Consider the following 18,523-nt stretch of genomic DNA (forward strand, 5'->3'; position numbering starts at 1 on the left):
CGCGACGCTATCGATAGGGCGAAGATGCCTGCACCAAGGGAGTATATGGAAGTGTCGGCATCTTTACCTAAAGAACACTTATATTCATTGATATTCGGGCCGTGTGGTTTCCTCCCTTGACTCACGACTGTAAACAATGACGGCACCGGGGGGGCTGTAGCTTGTATCAGGGTCGCACAGTCTGTCGACGTACGCTGAAACTGTAGGTAACAATCCGATCCCCGACTTCAATGGCGACGAGATCAGCCCGCACAGCTGATAGGGCTCAGAATGAAAGGAACTTGAGCACGTTGAAGGTACTCCTAAAGGAGCCTGGTAACAAGTTCTGCGCGGATTGTAAAACTGCCGACCACCCTCGATGGGCCAGTTGGTCATTAGGAGTGTTCATCTGTATCAGATGCTCGGGCATACACAGAAGCATGGGTACTCATGTTTCAAGGGTAAAGTCAGTCGACCTAGATGCTTGGACGAACGAGCAGTTGGACAACATGGTCAGATGGGGTAATGTACGAGCAAACAAGTACTGGGAGCATGGCCTTTCTCCCGGGCATGTGCCATCAGACAGGTGCGTGGCGGCACTGTATTGATCTTTAAGAGTAGCTCGTTGACACCTAATTTAGTAAGATCGACAACTTTATCCGGACAAAGTACGATATGAAGCGTTGGGTAATGCCAGGGCCCATGCCGGACCCAGATACCTTGGACGACGGTGATGAGGAAGAGGACGTGCTTACGAGCGCCATCAAGCAGAAGGTTGAGACTGCGCGAGCACCGGCTTCCTCGAATGTTCATCGTCGCGCCCCTTCACTGCACAAACCAACGCCGCCAAAGCCGGCACTTGCGACGTTCGATCTCCTTGGCGGGGATGATTTTCCACCAGCTGCCCCTTCTGCACCATCTGCACCAGTTACTCGGGCAAAGCCTCCGGTTCTCAACGAACCGGCAACAAAAGCGTCCGCTGCCCCTCCAAAACCGGCAGACTCCCTTCTTGGCCTCGATTTCTTCTCTTCATCATCAAGCTCGGGTCCATCGACGACAGGCCCGGCTGCAGGTTCCATTGCTTCGAAGACTGCAACCGGTGGCAGAGCGGATTTGAAGACCAGCATTCTAAGTTTGTATGCTAGTGTGCCCCAGAAATCTCCTCGACCTCAGCAGCAGCAGACGTATGCAACAGGAGGGTACCAATCGGGATACACGTCTCCACCTGTTGCCACTACACCTTCTGCAGCCTCAGGAGCTATGGGTGATTTAGCATCCGCATTTGGCGGCTTTGGTTTCTCATCGACACCCGCTCAACCTCAGCCGCAGCCAACAGGCGCCTCATCCACCTTGTCTTCATTGAATACCCCAAACCTTTGGGCATCATCGACCGCTCAGTCGCAGCCGCCGCGGAACACAACGGGTCAAGCCAGTAACAGCAAACAGGAGGATGCATTTGGCGGGTTGGCCAGTTTTGGCAACTTCACTTCTTCATCCTTCTCGAGGCCGAAGGTCACCCAAGCGCAGTCATTCGGGGGCAGTGCTGCAACTAGCGATTTATGGGGAAGTACTACGACTTCTGCCTCCGCGGGAATCAGTTCAGGGAACAACTGGTCAACATCTGCGCTGCCAGCACAAACTCAGGCGAAGACGGGAGATCACGATGACTTTGGAGATTTCGAAGGTGCAAGTGCGGCGACGGGAGCCACAGCCGCAAAGACGTCGGGAGGCAACGCATTTGGTAGCTTTGGCAGTTTTGAAGACAACCCTTGGAGTTAGGCAATATATAATCCAGGTATACCGTGTTAACTCAGTTCACCCTTCCTGAATTAAAGTAATCCTCCCGCACTCGCCCAGGAACCCGCGGCCGGGGCGACACCCGTAACCACCACCAGTTGCACCCTGGAGTGTATGCTCCCTCCCAGTTGCACTTGCAGTTGCAATGGACTTCATCGAAGCAAACACATATGTCCCCGAGGAACGAGAATCGCAGGAGGGCGAGCAGAAGCAGTCTCTTGCCTCTGACTTTGATGAGTTGAAGAAGAACTTGGCGGCTACCACCCTCGGTGCCAAGGCATTCAGCTTCTGGGGAAAGGCCGTCAAGCAAACCCAGGAGCTTAGCACGCAAGCACTGAAGCATTCCGCCGACTTATCACAGAAGGCTCAAGCAGAGCTTAAGCACTTGCAGGAGCAGAAAGCCTTACAGGATGCGCAAAAGGTGGGAACTAATGCTTTCGGCTACTTGAAGGGCGGTTGGGAGAAGGCAAACGACGTCAAATGGAAAGACCTGGAGGGTGTAGAGGGGAAGGCTGAGCAGTACTTGAAGGGCTTGGGAACACTCCTGAAAGACGCGGTGATGATTCAGCCTCCGGGTGAGGGATCGAGTACGCCCGGCCCTCAGGAAAATACTATTTTTGACGCTGCTGAGGGAGACGACGTCAAAAAGAAGCAAATACAGTATGATTCTTCTAGTGTGCAGCGGCTTTGATCGTGTTAGCTTACCTCACGCATGTAGTGTTACCCGCCTTGGTCGCCAGTTGCACATCCTGCATACCACAGAATCGTCGTTCAAGGAAGACCCTTCTGATGACGGATTTTCCACATGGAGACAGAAGTTCGATGTTGAGGCCAAGACTGAAGACATTGCAAAAACCCTCGACCAATGGCCAGAGCTGCGGGCTGTCATGGATGGACTCGTACCCGAGGAAGTCACGTACGCCGTTTTCTGGACCAGATACTTCTGGTAATTATTCATGTGCCCTACGTTACGCAAGCCACTAATTCGAATATTAGGCATGCGGATAAGATTAGGGCAGAGGAGCAGAAGCGCAAGGAATTACTTCAAGGTGTGTTGTGCTGCAGGCAGTTCGATAACAGGAGCTAACGATGCGTGCAGGGGCAGACAAAACGGAAGATGGTGGGGAAGAGTTCGCGTGGGACGAAGAGGACGAAGAGGACGAGTCTGCTACCCCGGCATCTCCGAAGAATGCGCCGTCCGCGTCTTCTACGGAAACCCTCGACGCAAAGGCTGCTTTGCCTGAGCCTTCCGAGAATGAGACTGCGCGTTCCTCCACGGAGCAAACAGAGAGCTCTGGGAGTTACGATGTAGTTTCTGCAGGAAGTGCGACACCTCAGATGCCGGAGAAGAAGGAAAAGGCAGCTGATAAGGCGGACGATGAGAGCGATGATGATTGGGAATAAGTAGTCCTAATGCGTGTCGTGTTTGCTGGTTATTCGGCGTTATCCAATGAATTTTGATATCTGTTCCTCAGAATATTCCGTGCGTCACGTGAGTCTCGGACACGTAGGAAGCCACGTCGACTGTGGGACAAAGGCGGCGCGTATTTCTAAGTGGAGCCCCCGTCAACCAACCACCAACAACGATACCCTCGATCAATTGCAACAATGAAGAAGTTCATCTTCTTCACTGCGCTCGTCTATCTTGCGGCGCTCATTGCATTCCCGTTACTGTCCAATGCCGATTCTAAGAAGGAGGAGTACGGTACCGGTACGTCACTGTCGCACTGCCATTCCTCGGCCGTTACTGACGATATCGCTAGTCATTGGTATCGATCTCGGTACTACCTACTCCTGTGTAGGTGTCATGAAGTCTGGTCGCGTCGAAATTCTTGCCAATGACCAGGGGCACCGTATCACTCCATCGTACGTCGCATTCACTGACGAAGAGCGTCTTGTCGGAGACGCCGCTAAGAACCAGGCTCCTGCCAACCCCACCAACACCGTCTTCGATATCAAGTAAGTTATGAAATATCATTTGCCATTCTATGGTCTCGCTGACCTCAACGCAGGCGTTTGATTGGTCTTCGGTTCGATGACAAGCAGGTGCAGAAGGACCTTAAGCACTTCCCTTTCAAGGTTATCAGCAAGTCCGGCAAGCCCGTTGTTCAGGTTAAGGCGCAAGGTGAGGAGAAGATCTTCACTCCAGAGGAGATTTCTGGTATGATCCTGGGTAAGATGAAGGAGGTGGCCCAGGATTACCTTGGAAAGAAGGTTACCCATGCTGTCGTCACTGTCCCCGCCTATTTCAATGATGCTCAGCGTCAAGCTACCAAGGATGCTGGTACTATTGCTGGTTTGAACGTTCTTCGTGTCGTTAATGAACCTACTGCTGCTGCTATCGCCTACGGTCTTGACAAGAAGGGTGGTGAGCGCCAGATTATTGTCTACGACCTTGGAGGTGGTACGTTCGATGTCTCTCTTTTGTCCATCGAGGATGGTGTTTTCGAGGTTTTGGCGACTGCTGGTGACACTCACCTTGGAGGAGAGGATTTCGACAACCGCGTCATCGACCACTTTGTCAAGATCTACAACAAGAAGAATGACGTCGATGTTCGTAAAGACCTCAAGGCTATGGGTAAACTTAAGCGCGAGGTCGAGAAGGCTAAGCGTACCCTTTCTTCCCAGATGTCTGTGCGCATCGAAATTGAGGCTTTTCACGACGGTGAGGACTTCTCCGAGACTTTGACTCGTGCTAAGTTCGAGGAGCTCAACATGGACTTGTTCAAGAAGACCATGAGACCTGTTGAGCAGGTTCTTAAGGATGCTGGTGTCAAGAAGTCTGAGATTGATGACATCGTTCTCGTCGGTGGTTCTACTCGTATTCCTAAGGTTCAGTCCCTTTTGGAGGACTACTTCAACGGTAAGAAGGCTTCTAAGGGTATTAACCCTGACGAAGCTGTTGCCTACGGTGCTGCAGTTCAGGGTGGTGTTCTTTCTGGCGAGGAGGGTGTTGATGACGTCCTTCTTCTTGATGTTAACCCTCTTACTCTCGGTATCGAGACCACTGGCGGTGTTATGACCAAGTTGATTGGTCGCAACCAGCAGATTCCTAACAAGAAGACTCAGATCTTCTCCACCGCTGTTGACAACCAGCCTACCGTCCTCATCCAGGTCTACGAGGGTGAGCGTGCGCTTACTAAGGACAACAACCTTCTTGGAAAGTTCGAACTTACTGGTATTCCTCCCGCCCCTCGTGGTGTTCCTCAAATTGAGGTCACTTTTGAGGTTGATGCCAACGGTGTCTTGACCGTATCCGCCGCTGACAAGGGCGCTGGCAAGACGGAGTCTATCACCATCACCAACGATAAGGGACGTCTTTCCAAAGAGGAAATTGAGCGTATGGTCCAGGAGGCCGAGGAGATGGCCGCTCAGGACCAGGAGCTTCGCGAGAAGATCGAGTCCCGTAACGGTCTCGAGAACTACGCTTACTCCCTCAAGACCCAGGTTGCCGATGAGGATGGTCTCGGAGGCAAGTTGGATGCCGATGACAAGAAGGCTTTGTTGGACGCTGTGAAGGAGACTATGGAGTGGTTGGAGGACAACGCTAGCACCGGTACCAAGGAGGAGTTTGATGAGCAGAAGGAGAAGTTGTCCAGTGTTGCTCACCCATTGGTATCTAAGCTTTACGGAAGCGGTGGTGGTTCTGGAGCGACGCAGATGGACGATGATTATGACTTCGGTCATGATGAGCTTTAAAATGGATGGTGTAATCATATCTTTCAGGTGGCGTTAGACATGTACGTTATTTTTGGAAAGGCATAAATAACTCGGAGTTGTAAATATATCATGTGCTCCAACGATAGCTATTGTACACATGCTTGCATTCTCGGTCGGTTTACTTGGTTTGTGCGACAACACCACACTTGGGGCACTTTCTCTTTTCTTCATCGTTTGCAAAACCCTCTACCGCACTCTTGATCTGAGTGCCAAGATCTGTACAGTGGAACGTATCCTCAAAGACAACACTCTTGCACTCAGCACAGTACCACCTCAACCTGTCCAGACTAGATTCAGGACGGTCCTGCTCAAGGACGATTCCCACTGTATCCGTAAACCTTACAGGATTGTGCGGAGTATTTGGGGGCAGCAGGAACATCTCTCCTTCGCCAATTTTGATGTCGCGGAACTTAGGGTTGTCTGTAAGTGAATCCTCAACAACCTTCAAGAGCATAGCTCTGTCCCTGGTCAGCTAGTAGCTTTCATTATTTTGGACGGCATACCCCTTGTACTGGTAAAACCACTCGGGGGTCTCGTTTATGTGATAGTCGGTCCTGGCATTGGGGCCGCCTACAATCATAACTGTGAAACCGCCTCTCTGAGCACAGTAGTTGTTGATGGGGGGTTTCAGAAGATGGCTATTTTCCTCGAGCCATTTGGGAAGATTGAGCGGTGAGGCCAGAGACATGCTGTTGGTGGTGAAATACGTAAAGTACGTCTCGAGATGTCGGTAACGGTGAACACGCGGCGTCGCCTGGTCTGAACCTTCTCGATTCGGCTGCAGCTCCATGTAACGTAGACACAATAAACAAAGGTGCCGACAGTAGCAATGGTCGACGGTCACCCATCCAAGAGACTGAAAGTCACTCATACAATCAGGGAAGAGGAGCAGGCTTTTGCTGCTGCAACGGCACCTCTCCAATATGGCAACTATCACAACTACTACTCTGTCAGACAGACGCAGGCTTCTACCGCAGATGGCGATCCCGTCGACTCGCGCCTTAGGCTTCTAGAGATGTTTGGAGACGGTGGACTGGATAGTCTCTTTCTGAACAAGAACGTGCTCGATGTTGGATGTAATGAAGGCCGCGTGACGTGTGCAATATCGCAGCACCTGGGTGCGAGGCATGTCAAAGGTGTCGACATCGATCCCTTTCTGATACGGAAAGCAAAGGAATACAAAAGGAAGCTATACTCACGTCAGAAAACTGGACGCGATACACAAGTGCGCTTTTTCCCTCTAAGCTCTCTCGACAAGCATGGATTACGACCGCTATTGGATGCCGGCGACAAAGTTTCGATACGCCCAAGACTAAGCACCTTCCCGGAAAACACAGACTTCGTAGCTCAAGATTGGCTACAAACTCCCCTCGGCGACGATGAAGAAGGCATATATGATGTCGTACTAGCGTAAGCGCAATACCCGATGAGTTGACAAAGATGCTGACACACTCAAAGCCTAAGTCTGACAAAATGGATACACCTTAACTCATTCGATGCCGGCCTCAAATCATTCTTTGACAAATGCTTGCGAGCTCTGCGACCGGGCGGTCATTTCATCGTTGAGCCGCAACCATGGCCAAGTTATGTAACCGCTGTCAAGAAGAAATGCAGAGCTCTGGCATCGAATCTCGATAAGCTAGAAATGAGGCCAGAAAACGGCTTTGGTGGGTGGTTATTGAACAATGGATGGGAGGAAGTCTTCATTGCTGGAGGCAATGAAGAAGGCAAAGGCTTTGACGCGAGAGAGATTAGAGTTTACCGCAAACCTTTGGATGTGACCGCGGTGAAGAAGTCATGAATCGTGGCTCGTTTAGCTTTGGGAGTAATGGATCATGCGCCTAACAAATTGCGTGCCGAGCATATATTTGTTGGAAATATTACATTGTAGTTAATTGACGAAATCTCGCCGTGTGAATTCCAAAATACCATTTGTCGCGTGCCATAACTCCATTCCATCCGAACCCATTAGACATTAACGTACCGCAATCTCGAGGGGACTTTCACCCTCCTAGCATCGTGAATTGCATATTGCCTTTCACGTAGACAGCGCAGCACGCTGCTTAGACAAGACTTGACCAGATAGGTTTGTCGTGAAGTGCATGTTCTCTTTATCGCGTAACCCTGCCCAACTCGACCACTAGGTCCAGAGAAATACCAGAATCTCGCCTGTCGTCGTAAATTTCACGAACATCGTCTTCCATAACGCACCCACCCGCCCTCATCCATTTTGTGATGAACCATGTCCATTTCTCGTTTCTGCTGTGACGAAATACTACCGTCCAATTTGTTTCTGTACTGTTGTAGTTTGCTTTCTGAGGCAAGCCTGAGATGACTTTCACGAGGTCCATGTCGGTCCTTATAATCTTCGGCACGTCAAGATGCATCAGGCCAATCGCCCGTCCGCCGTAAGCCTTGATAGCAGCTTGCACGAGCTTGGTAGGTTCATCGGGGTCGGCCTGCTCTGGTACGACGACGAGCATAGTTCGGAGCGGATTTGCGTATCGCGATGCCTCAGACGGAGCAATCAAAGGCGCGTAATATGTCGTCGTCGTCGTCGTCGTCATGGTATTTCCTGAGAAGTACAGTAGTGTTGGTGAAAGAAGGAGATCGCGACGGCAACAGAGTCTATCTAGCCCGTTGACCTCAACCGGGACGCTTCATCTCGCCGACCGCCGAAGGACTTAAGCAGTTCATTAATTATTGCGGGATGAGCGCGCGTGTCCCACGTACGTGAACGATACAGTATCCCGCTGACATCATGATCCCGAGTATAAATATAAAGGATAAAATTATCAAAAACTTCTCCGCAGCTACCTACTCTTAATTCATATCGATATCTTTGATAACACGACCAGTAACCCAGGCAAATCCGTAGTTACGTTGATACCAGTTCCTGAAGGTCCTCCTTCCCGCAAGACGCCCATGCGTGGCCCAACTTCCTCCAAGCACGACATTATGTTTTCCATCGAAGAAGTCTGCAGTATAACCAGAATACACCTTAGAGGGAACAAAACCCTCATGTGGAGCCATGGGTGTGGAGGTCCACTCCCACGCTCCCACGCCGCCCGAGCCTACGAGCTGGGTGGCGTGGGCTGGTGTCGGGTGCCAGTGCTTGAAGCCTACATTGGCGCCCGACAGATCAATGAAGTTTGGGACGGCCGGTGGTGTAGTATGGACTCCGTTAGATGTCAAGTGGCCATTAACCCCAGCAATCAAGGTGCCGGGGGTAGCCGAGCTGTCGGCAATAACATCGTACAATGCTCTCAGCTCCTCTTCACGCGGCAATCGTCCGCCTGCATACGTTGCGTAGGATGCTATCTCGTCGTAGGATCCGATGACTGGCCAGTCATGCGCATGTTCCATGGCCACGAGACCGAATACCGTCTTGACCTTGTAGACCCCATCAACCCGCGACCAGCTTTCGGGGATCTTGGTAGAACCGCTTTCCTGCAAAAACGTAGCATACTCCCCATTTGTGATAGGGCGCTTGCTAGCGATGAATCCATTAACAGTCCACTCCCTCTGCGGCTTCTCATTGTCCCAGCCCATCAACCTTCCATCCGTGCCGCCGTTTTCAGCGCCTTCGGGATCATTCAGGCCCACGTTGGTTTTGCGTGATTCTACCATCATCCACTTGTCCTCCTCCTTTGTGGCTGTGGGCCTTTGACTCGCAGACGCCAGGAGCTTCCAGTCAGGGACCGGGACACCGGGCGGAGGAACTGTTTGCGGACTTTGGAGGAGCATGTAGAGCAAGGTCTCCAGATGCATCGCCTCATGCTCGAAGGCTAACCAAAGTGCTCTCCTTCTGACATGATCCAAAGCACTACTGACAAGGCCATTTGCACCATAACAATTCTTGACTCGAGCGCGTACTTCATCTCTGAACTCCAGCAGTTCCTGTAGATCTGGCCAGCTGTCGGGCACTTCAGAATGGACGTGACATTGGGTGGGATCATCAACGTCGGGATCGATACCACGTTCAAAGATTCTCGTGTATGCGGCATTGATGTATGCATCACCTCCGAGTTTCGCACGCGTCAAGTGAATGTCCAGAAACGTAGGAATATGGCCGATGTAGAAGATGCAAGGGTGGCGCAAATCAATAGGCTTCGTAAGCAGCATTTTTTGGGGGATCATTTGCAAAGTAACGGTATCCCAGGCTGACCAGAGATCACTCCAATCTTGCGTTGTAGGTACGGGTTCCTTTGAACCGAGGAGAGGAATGTGGAACGGTGGTACATGGAGCAAATGGAGATCTGGGCATGGTCAGCGGGATCACGGAAGTATAGGAGATTATGCATACCGTATAAATCGCGTGAACAGCCATACGACTCGGTTCGTGCTATGCCGGCCGTGTCGAAAAGCTCCTCCGCTTCACGTACATTGAACTTGACACTTTTCTCGACTCGTACCTTCTCGCCCTCCTTCACGACTATCCCCTCGACGTGCACATTGGTATTCGGTACGAAATATGCCAAGTGTGCTCCAGCCTCCTCATCATACTCACCAACATAATCCCATTGATCGAGGTTGAAGACTTCGGATCCTAGGATACCATTGGCATTACGAAGTCCGTTCAGTTCAAACTCACGAGTGACACCCCTACTATCGTTGTAGGCGCGCCAGACGGTTTCCGGGTTGTTACGTCTGTCAATACCGATCAGGAGTTGGTCTCCAACGTTGAGAGCCTCCTCAACGAACGTCCTTAAGAACTGTGCTGACTCCTCGCGATCCATGTTACCAGCACTAGATCCCAACCAGAGGACCGTTTTTGGCGTATCCTTTGACAGTTTGGAAAGCCATGCGCGGCCGTCGTCATACGTACCATGGAGGCCACGTGCAGTAACATAGGTGAAGGAGGGGAGCGGAGTAAGTGAACGTTCAAGTTCGGAGCGCGACAGGTCAAGGGCGTAGTATGTGCACTTTTTCTTGGCTGCCTCGAGGGCAGTGAGGATCAATTGAGTTTTGCGGAGGCAGCCGCTGCCAAGTTCCACAATCACTGACCCCTCCTTGATCCTGGCGGCGATTCTTCCAGCTTCACGCTTCAGAACGTCGATCTCTGACGCGGTCAAGTAGTACTCGTCAAGATAAGTAATATCTTCGAACAATTGAAGACCTCGCTCGTCATATAATATCAAGGTAGGAAGTGTCTTTTGGCCTCCTGGAGCATTGAGGCCGTCGAGAATGGAAGCGCGGAGGGAGGAGGGAGCGAGAGAGGTAGGAGAGCGAATATCGAGGATGTCGATATCAGGCTTCGGGGCCATTACTGGGTATACTGGTATCCTTCGAGTGGGCCGGGGATGAATGCTGTTTTTGAATGGTCGTCCGGTCGAGGTGGTTCTGTTTGTTGCCAGTGCTCGGGGGGGCATCCCGTCGTGGCGCAAACGCGGGGAAGGAACCGCCATGACGTAGGAATCGCGTGAGAAAGTTTAAATCGCACGCAAAGGTAACGTGAAGGAAATTGCGCTCGTTTTTATGTTGGACGGGTTTGGATCGTGAGGTTGGCTAGATTTCACGTGTCTTCGAGGGAGGAGGGTCGTTGAGGGTCGAGGTTTTTGATGGATCGAAGAGGATCAATGGTCTTTGGTGGCGGTTCTTTGGCCTGCGCCTTTTGAGAGTGACATGTGAGCACTGCTGATGCGCTGGCAAATTTCACCAAGTCCTCAGCACCAACCAGGAACCCACCACCATCAACCTCTCAATCTCCCTGGGTGTCTCACAACTGACTGACGAAAGCATCGAATCCTACACCTCACTGGCTCTCTCCCATCGAGATCACCAACTTCTACGCCTCCCTGATCCTCTCCCATCTGTTCTCCCGATGCTATGGTTTGTATCGTCTCAACCCAAACTGGGCACATGATCGCTGTTGCTGAAAGGTTAACATGATGGTTGTTTAATCTCAACACTCTTGCTTGATGTCTCCTCTTATTCGGGTGATTCCCGCACTTTGTTGACAGCAACAGTAAAACGACTTTTCATCGGTTTTTACTAACCCGCCCTGACCCAATGGCAATGAAGGTTCGTGGTAGGAAACAGCCTGGAAAGAAGACCTTGCGCACTTCAGGGGCATCAAATCGATATACGTCCAATCGCAGTTTCCAAGATGATCCGGAGTTTGATGTTGACAATGATGATGAAGACGATGAACTTGTTTCGACTGAATGGACAAAGGAGAGATGAGAGGAAGCGTCATGGTATGCATATGTGCGTTGACAGTGGGAATTGAGGCAAGGTTGGGCTTCTGAAATTTTCGGATCTTATTTAAGTGTCAACAAAATGAATGGGCCTAGATTGATGACCTGTGATAGATGGGACCAATGAGCGTCACGTCTGTGCAGTGTGCAGTCATGAGGTAGAATATTATAACAGTGTAGTGTTGGTAAATCGTAAAAAAAAAAATCTACTTTCAAGACGAATTGTCAATCCAGATTGTGCCCAGAATATCCCACTAACTCGAATAACTCTATTCGTGGTACTCGATAATTTTATTCGTGTTTTATAATCGTGTTCGGTAGAATTTGGGAGTCTCGTAGGGATGGGTCATATTTTTATTTCCATGAATGGGACTCCAGCCACGCTGGAGATGCAAAGTCTTATACACACTTGTAGTATTATCAGTTGAAGCAGTTGCAATGCTCCCACTGTATTGCATATCTGTGTTGGCTCTCGGCTCCGGTTCCGGTTCCGGAAATGCAAGGGTTTCATACCCAAATTGGGGTAGTAAGTCATCTGCTCTTGCATCACGACAAGCTCCTGCAACCCCTACGTCCGTTGGAATCATGGATTACAAAATCCCGTTTACTCCGTGATGGTATCATGGATTTGGGGACCCAAAGCACGATTTTTTCCCGCATAATCCACGATATGGTTCAGCATAATCCATGATGAGTATCTCTTTTTTTTAATCGGGTCCATAGCTAGCCCTAGAAAAAGGCGGAAAACTAACGGCCTATTAGGACAAAAGAGTAACATTACCAGAGAAAAATATTGTACTGTATTATGAGTATTCTAGTAGGGCTACAGTAGCAATAATTATGGTCTTATAACTCAGGATGTTAGCAAAAAGCAACATGGCATCATTTCCGTTGATCGAGTGTATATATAGCAGGTCGCCCTCTAAGTTAAATACATGAGAACAGTTCAGTTCAGCAAGTCTTGAATATCTCTAGACATATAGGTGTCATTTTCGCAGTTTCTGCGGTATTTTACTATGTTCTTTTTTCTGGCAGTGATCCACGATTTTATCTCGGATTGTAATCCGGTACTAATCTTATCAACCTTACTTTGTGAAACTTCTAAGAATTCCGTCCTTTCTTTGATCTCGGTGTAAGTTATCTTAATGATTCTCCCCAACTTTCACATTCATCTTACCTTTGGAACTTTGGTTTCCTATTAGGTCTATGTTTGATTATTCAGATAATAACTTGTATCACTCCAGCTATGTATTATACTCCTTCAATTGATCTAGCTTTCGTCTCTGTAAAACCTATAATGAGAGACGTGAACTGTGGATGAACATGCCATTTTTAGTGGGTTTTATCCATGAAAATGTTAAGGGTTGTAATCCACACTTCTGTTCGGGAATTCAGCCAGGATAGTAATCAATGATGAAGTGCGTAATCCATGTGTAATTCTAGACTAATCCACGATTTTGACGTAAATGATGTACTTGCCTAATAGAAATTGGGTCCACTTTGCTTTTCGTGCTGATATATACACCCAGTGATACCAGCCTAAAACCCGACTCTGAAGCTACAAATACATGAGCTGAATTAATGAAGTTATTTGCCAAGTTTCACACAAGTATCAAGTAAGGCCCTATGAATGGGAAAATCGTGGATTGAACCAGAATTTACTCGGGCAAGTCCGTAATCAATGTCAACATTGTGCATCTGACTAGAATCAGACATGGGTTACGGACTCTGCCCTACAGAGTCAACGTTTGTGTAAATTACACGAGCACCTCTTAAGCTCGTCTAGATTACACGATGCGCTCTCGTCGTGTAATTTTTCCCACCGCATTCCACGAGCACACCGCTCGTGTAATCCGCTTGTGTAATCCGCTCGTGTAATTGAGTCAACTCCGCGACCCAGTTCTGTTGATACTGATGACTCCGGAATGCGATTCGTCCAGTCTGCTAAGTGGGCTGTTGCCGAATAAGGAGGTCTTAGAACTCTTCTCCGTGGTGTGTTCGACGCTCAGGTGGCTTTCTTGAGCTGTGTTATGCGCGATGCCAACCGTTCAAAGCTTGTTGTGGAGCGGATGAGGTTGGACTATCATGCTGTGCTGAATGCGTTGCCGGGGGCCAAGATTGAGACAGTTGTGTTGGACTCGTTGTTAAGGACATAGTTGAGCTGGTCCCTGTCAAGATTGAAAAAGGCGATTTGGTCTCTGTCTCAGCCCAGCTGTTGTCGCTCCTCTGGTTTCGGTTTCCGGATCTCCGGCCGGTTTTGACTTGGCCCACCCGTTGGCCCTTACTTCTTAGAAGGGTGAGGGGGTCAAGTGCGTCATCCGCAGCAAAATCATGGGTCTGCCTGGGATTAGTCGTGGATTACGCACTTCATCGTGGCAGGATTAACGCAACCCAGATCATGGATTTTAAAATCGTGCCCTTTCCAGAATCACATCATCCGAGTTTTTCCACGATTAAAAATCAAGCATTAGGGGTAGTCAAACCCTGGGAAGAAGTAATTCACTTGAATTATAATCCCTTGCTGTCATAGTAACTGCGCTAAAATCAGACCAAACATGGATTATTGTTCTTCCTCGAAGTTGGGTGTATGAAAAATGATCCATCAAATTATGAGCAGATCTTTTGATTTGGGTAACAGAAAGAGAATATTAAGGCAATATTAAGCAAGCATAGTACATGTAGAGGTAATCAAACTTGAAAAATCATAATTGCGATTATAATCTAGTCCTGCTTAAAATCCTCTAAAGTCTGACTAGACATATTGATGTAAATGAAGCTCACTGCGATATCAGATTGCTTAATTTCTCTCCCGTTTCCCGGGCCAGCCATTGTTAACAAAGTTGCTGATTCACGGTACACCCCTATCCTTGGTGGGTTGGCGCTCCAAAATGGGCGGAGCTCTTTAAGGGTGTGACATTCCGGAAAGGCTCATCAATATGACGTCACGAATGAGCCAGAATGGTGCGCGTTGCGGGGTATGCATATGGGGCCGATCATATATGTTGGGGCCGATCATATATGTTATTTTCGCGAGAAATCGGGCCAGATCGAGGATTAAACCGAACCAATGTATGGATTGAGCCTGAAAGTATTGTGCATAGTACTGACTTCTATCGTGGATTGATCATGGATTGTACACAGAATAGAATTTAGGAATAAGCTGGACTCAGGTGTGGATCAAGCCCAATCTAACACTGAATTATACAAAGTTAAATAGTGGATTATGATGGTTCAAGCCAATTCAAATCGTGGTTTGGGTACTGTTATCCAGAATACGATTGCGAATTTTCCACGATCGAAAGTTCATGGATTTCAATGATGTTACCATCGAGAGATTCAAAACCAGTCAGATCGGAGCTTTTTTATTAGACAGGGTCCGCAAGTCGCGAATGTCAGCGCTGTCTAATGCACCCATCCATACGAAAGCGAGAGTCTCGTGGGGTTGACGAATCAGGTCGATCTTGGGAATCTCAGCGGCTGCAGTTTCACACGTTCCAGTAAATATCGTAACACTGGAAAATTTGGTGCGAATCCCAAGGAAGTGTTTGTGATTGATCGGTTTTTCTGGGATTTCGACACGGTTGACATTTTCGATCTGGCCCCGAAGTCACCGGGCGACATACATGACATCGATAGGCGATTCAGTGTTATCTTATATGTGGTAGATATATCTCATAGTATCGTGCCAATAGTACGAGCATTGACCGAAGTAGTAGGGTCGAAATATATGAGAAAAGGCGGTAGTACTGCGTAACTGATCTGTGGTGCGGCTTGTGTATGTCTTGTGTGCGCCCCCAAAGGAACAATTTGCCAGGATACACAAGTCATGAATCAAACGGGATTTTGTTTTCCATGATTTTCACGACCGTAGGGCAGGTATAAGCGAGAGACTTTAATCACGATCATGCTTGGCATTGACAGCGTAAACGAAGTGCTTCATTTCCTTAGCGTGGGAACTGAATGTCGTTAACCCACGAGCTTCTTCAACAAATCGTACATACCAGAAGCTTAGGAGGACCGTCAAAAAGCACGGGAAAAGAGTTGTCATCTTTTTTAAATAGACATAAATACCTGGTATATAGATTTTCCAATCATCACCAATCAATTCACAACGTTTGATTATATGCTTGGCCACCAGTCTTCAATCTTCCGGGACAAATTATCCTGACGACCTCCCTGTCCAAAATCCCGAAATCCTATTATATACACCGCTGACCACATCGCTTACTGTCTCAACACTGCTAGCTACACTCGTTGGCCCGTTTGGTAAGCCTGCGTCTGTAGCTGTGATAGTTACTGGCTGCGAAATCAGTCGCTCATACTTGCTAGGCTTGACTCTTGATGTAGCATTGGCAGTTTCGACGTTGGCTTTCGCGGCCTTGAGGATCTCCAAAGCCCGTTCATGATATTCGATTCGCCCATTGAGAACTTCCAGAGCCAAGCGAGAAAAGTCTTGCTGACGTTCTGTGTGCATGCGATCAATTTCACTGAGTATCACATTGAACACCGTATCGCATCGAGCCTTCACCTGTTCTTCCTCTTCTTCGTGATCGTTTTCGCCTACAGAACCAGAGGTAACATCGGTATGTCGCTGCAGAGTACTAGCGTGTGTGGCTAGCAGTGAAGCACTATCCCGTGCCGGAGACCTCCATTCTTCGAATGCCTCACTAACGCTGATCATGGAGGGCCCGACAGCCTGCTCCCCCGCCAAATTCGCTTCGGCAATCAAGGCATCAGCCATGCTTTGCAACCTCTTTGTACATGCAACGCACTCCGTGCAGGTCTGTCGCCAACACCACGCCCCATCCAGGTTCATGCTACGTTCGTGAGGCTCTGCACCATGAGCGGTGACAACAGCAATTGCGCTTAAACCAAACTGACGGAGGCTTGAGGCGGATTCCACCGCACTTGCACGGCTTGCTCGCATCGAATCGAGGAGAGAGGGCATCAACCGATCAGTATTGCGTGCATGGTAGGAGAAAGCGGCAAGTGTCTCTGAATCGCCCTCACCATCGACATTGAAAGATGGATGGTAGACGTTCTCGAAAAACTTTTGACCAACGAGCTTGTCATTGTCGAAATCTGGCACGCGCGATTTGAATTCCTGATATTCCCTCGGTTAGCTCGAATACAGTCTCGGAATGTTGGGCAAGGACATACCTGATCATTTTCACAACCCAGAAAGAACGTAACAACTGCCGAGTAACGAAGTATAGGGTGCCTCACAACGCGGCCTAACCACCTTTCCAGTGCTCTCCTCCTTGTCTCAAGAAACTCCTCGTTGAACCTTCCCGCAATTCGCTTCTCGCCAAGAGAAGGCATAATTATCAACGGAAACTTTGCTGCCAACTTACGAGCCAACCATTCGAACTGTGAGTATCTGCGCTCAACATCTATGACGACAGTAGATGCATCGTTGGCCAAAGTTGAGGTTACGGTGTACACGACATACGAATGGAGACCGCCAACGCCCACATGTTTTCGCGGGTCATGTACTTTGACAATGAATGCAGGTGACTGTGCTTTCCACCTCGGACCATTCTCAATATAATGCGTTTCTCCGTCCAGAACAATGGTCTCAGCAGGGAGCGTAACTTCAGATGAAGTCTCGCCACAAGTTGGAGCAGATATAAACCCTTCAACACCGGTGGTGACGAAAGCCGAGAACCGATGGTTGAGATTGATGCCCTGCAATATATGCGAGCGAAGAGTAGAGTAAGGCGTGCTCAGAGGTGGAGCGGGAGTGGTTTGGCCACCCGTGATGGTTTTGCTTGAAGAGTCGGACCGAATACGATCATGCCCCGTGGGAAAGCCTCCCGTACGGCGTATATCATCGTGCGCCTCAATAGACGAAGACGGAGAAGGGAACAGGAAGGTTTCGTAGATACTATCAGTGTCGCTTCCAGGCGTTGATGGTATAGCATGTCCGATTGAATAAGAGTGTGCACGGGTTGGTGTGCGAGGTCGTTGTCCAAAGTCGGTTGTAAACTATGACAAAGTCTTCAGTGACGGTATAAACAACTTACAGAATTCTAACATACTGTAACATATTCGCCCGGGACGAGACCTCGCGCGCCAGTCATCACGTGTACTGCCAACATCCATCCACCGCCGAGATCCTCTTCAACGATTTGCAGGGCGGAGTTCGCGGTAAAACTGAGCTCGTTGAACTCTGAGTCGCCGTTGAAATCAAACAAAGCACGGGCTGCTCTGCCAGCAGGGATTGTGATATCTTCAGCATCTTCGGCAGGAGACGGCGGAGCATAGGGAGCATCCACGTCTGATTTGCTGGGCATATCTAGTGTAGTAGCCTCACACTCAGGGTGAAGTGACGCGGTCGAGGAGGCGGACGAAACTGACAACCGCGAAGAAAGGCGGATTGGTTTAGGGGGAGGTGTGGGACGTTGTGAGCTTGTCATGTCTGCAGCATATACGGCACTGTTGAAGGGGAGTCTTGCAAGGCACTGGAAGAACAGCAGGGAGCCAGGCTTTTATAACGCGACGGAAAGGAGAAGCAAAGACGTAGCATGCATGATCAGGCTCCATTGGATTGTAGGGTGAGGCTTGAGCGTTGCAATAAACAAGCACTCAGCGTAGAGTGTGGATCCGTGCACCGGTTCCAGCTGCACCGCGCGGATCCGTAGAGGAAGGGATGGCGGAAGAGTACACGGGCAAAGAGTGAGCGTCTTTCAAGCTGATTGTTCCATAATAAATAAAAACAGCTATCCTGTGGAGGTTTCGTTGTCTGTGCATCGGCGATCTGTGGGAGACATAAGGCGGTCATTGCTGCGGGCGGATCGCGGAATGCGAATCTCCACATCCACGGC

General features: G+C 49.3%; 9 protein-coding genes across 9 annotated transcripts; 5 read left to right on the forward strand and 4 right to left on the reverse strand.

Annotated features, from left to right (window-relative positions):
- Window positions 1-212: 212 nt before the first annotated feature.
- On the forward strand, window positions 213-1,758 carry SAICODRAFT_18399 (ArfGap-domain-containing protein; the record flags this gene model as incomplete). The annotated part of the gene is made up of 2 exons (XM_019165948.1): window positions 213-565; window positions 621-1,758. Exons 1-2 carry the CDS (start codon window positions 231-233, stop codon window positions 1,756-1,758), a joined length of 1,473 nt encoding a protein of 490 aa, XP_019024939.1. The 5' UTR covers window positions 213-230.
- A 92-nt stretch (window positions 1,759-1,850) lies between these two features.
- On the forward strand, window positions 1,851-2,810 carry SAICODRAFT_217953 (uncharacterized protein). The gene is made up of 2 exons (XM_019166471.1): window positions 1,851-2,436; window positions 2,495-2,810. Exons 1-2 carry the CDS (start codon window positions 1,922-1,924, stop codon window positions 2,724-2,726), a joined length of 747 nt encoding a protein of 248 aa, XP_019024940.1. The 5' UTR covers window positions 1,851-1,921; the 3' UTR covers window positions 2,727-2,810.
- A 480-nt stretch (window positions 2,811-3,290) lies between these two features.
- SAICODRAFT_217984 (dnaK-type molecular chaperone BiP) lies at window positions 3,291-5,545 on the forward strand. Its single transcript, XM_019166473.1, has 4 exons — window positions 3,291-3,487; window positions 3,540-3,735; window positions 3,789-4,329; window positions 4,405-5,545. The coding sequence occupies exons 1-4, from the start codon at window positions 3,385-3,387 to the stop codon at window positions 5,473-5,475; spliced, it is 1,911 nt and encodes a 636-aa protein (XP_019024941.1). The 5' UTR covers window positions 3,291-3,384; the 3' UTR covers window positions 5,476-5,545.
- Window positions 5,442-6,227, reverse strand: SAICODRAFT_90960 (3-hydroxyanthranilate 3,4-dioxygenase). Its single transcript, XM_019171726.1, has 2 exons — window positions 6,000-6,227; window positions 5,442-5,954 (listed from the first exon to the last, which is right to left on the reverse strand). Exons 1-2 carry the CDS (start codon window positions 6,182-6,184, stop codon window positions 5,615-5,617), a joined length of 525 nt encoding a protein of 174 aa, XP_019024942.1. The 5' UTR covers window positions 6,185-6,227; the 3' UTR covers window positions 5,442-5,614.
- Window positions 6,228-6,302: 75 nt separating this feature from the next.
- On the forward strand, window positions 6,303-7,358 carry SAICODRAFT_78723 (Bin3-domain-containing protein). The gene is made up of 2 exons (XM_019171129.1): window positions 6,303-6,906; window positions 6,955-7,358. The coding sequence occupies exons 1-2, from the start codon at window positions 6,326-6,328 to the stop codon at window positions 7,295-7,297; spliced, it is 924 nt and encodes a 307-aa protein (XP_019024943.1). The 5' UTR covers window positions 6,303-6,325; the 3' UTR covers window positions 7,298-7,358.
- On the reverse strand, window positions 7,350-8,164 carry SAICODRAFT_70534 (uncharacterized protein). The gene has a single exon (XM_019170583.1). It carries the CDS (start codon window positions 8,061-8,063, stop codon window positions 7,608-7,610), a length of 456 nt encoding a protein of 151 aa, XP_019024944.1. The 5' UTR covers window positions 8,064-8,164; the 3' UTR covers window positions 7,350-7,607.
- Window positions 8,165-8,319: 155 nt separating this feature from the next.
- SAICODRAFT_6620 (uncharacterized protein) lies at window positions 8,320-10,763 on the reverse strand (the record flags this gene model as incomplete). The annotated part of the gene is made up of 2 exons (XM_019170201.1): window positions 8,320-9,755; window positions 9,803-10,763. 2 exons carry the CDS (start codon window positions 10,761-10,763, stop codon window positions 8,320-8,322), a joined length of 2,397 nt encoding a protein of 798 aa, XP_019024945.1.
- A 611-nt stretch (window positions 10,764-11,374) lies between these two features.
- SAICODRAFT_29817 (uncharacterized protein) lies at window positions 11,375-11,721 on the forward strand. Its single transcript, XM_019167506.1, has 2 exons — window positions 11,375-11,435; window positions 11,521-11,721. The coding sequence occupies exons 1-2, from the start codon at window positions 11,418-11,420 to the stop codon at window positions 11,680-11,682; spliced, it is 180 nt and encodes a 59-aa protein (XP_019024946.1). The 5' UTR covers window positions 11,375-11,417; the 3' UTR covers window positions 11,683-11,721.
- Window positions 11,722-15,766: 4,045 nt separating this feature from the next.
- Window positions 15,767-18,365, reverse strand: SAICODRAFT_29822 (uncharacterized protein). The gene is made up of 3 exons (XM_019167507.1): window positions 17,738-18,365; window positions 16,857-17,684; window positions 15,767-16,800 (listed from the first exon to the last, which is right to left on the reverse strand). Exons 1-3 carry the CDS (start codon window positions 18,113-18,115, stop codon window positions 15,856-15,858), a joined length of 2,151 nt encoding a protein of 716 aa, XP_019024947.1. The 5' UTR covers window positions 18,116-18,365; the 3' UTR covers window positions 15,767-15,855.
- Window positions 18,366-18,523: the final 158 nt, after the last annotated feature.

The sequence above is a fragment of the Saitoella complicata genome (genome assembly GCF_001661265.1).
Source record: "Saitoella complicata NRRL Y-17804 unplaced genomic scaffold SAICOscaffold_8, whole genome shotgun sequence".
Classification (NCBI taxonomy): Eukaryota; Fungi; Ascomycota; class Saitoellomycetes; order Saitoellales; family Saitoellaceae; genus Saitoella; species Saitoella complicata.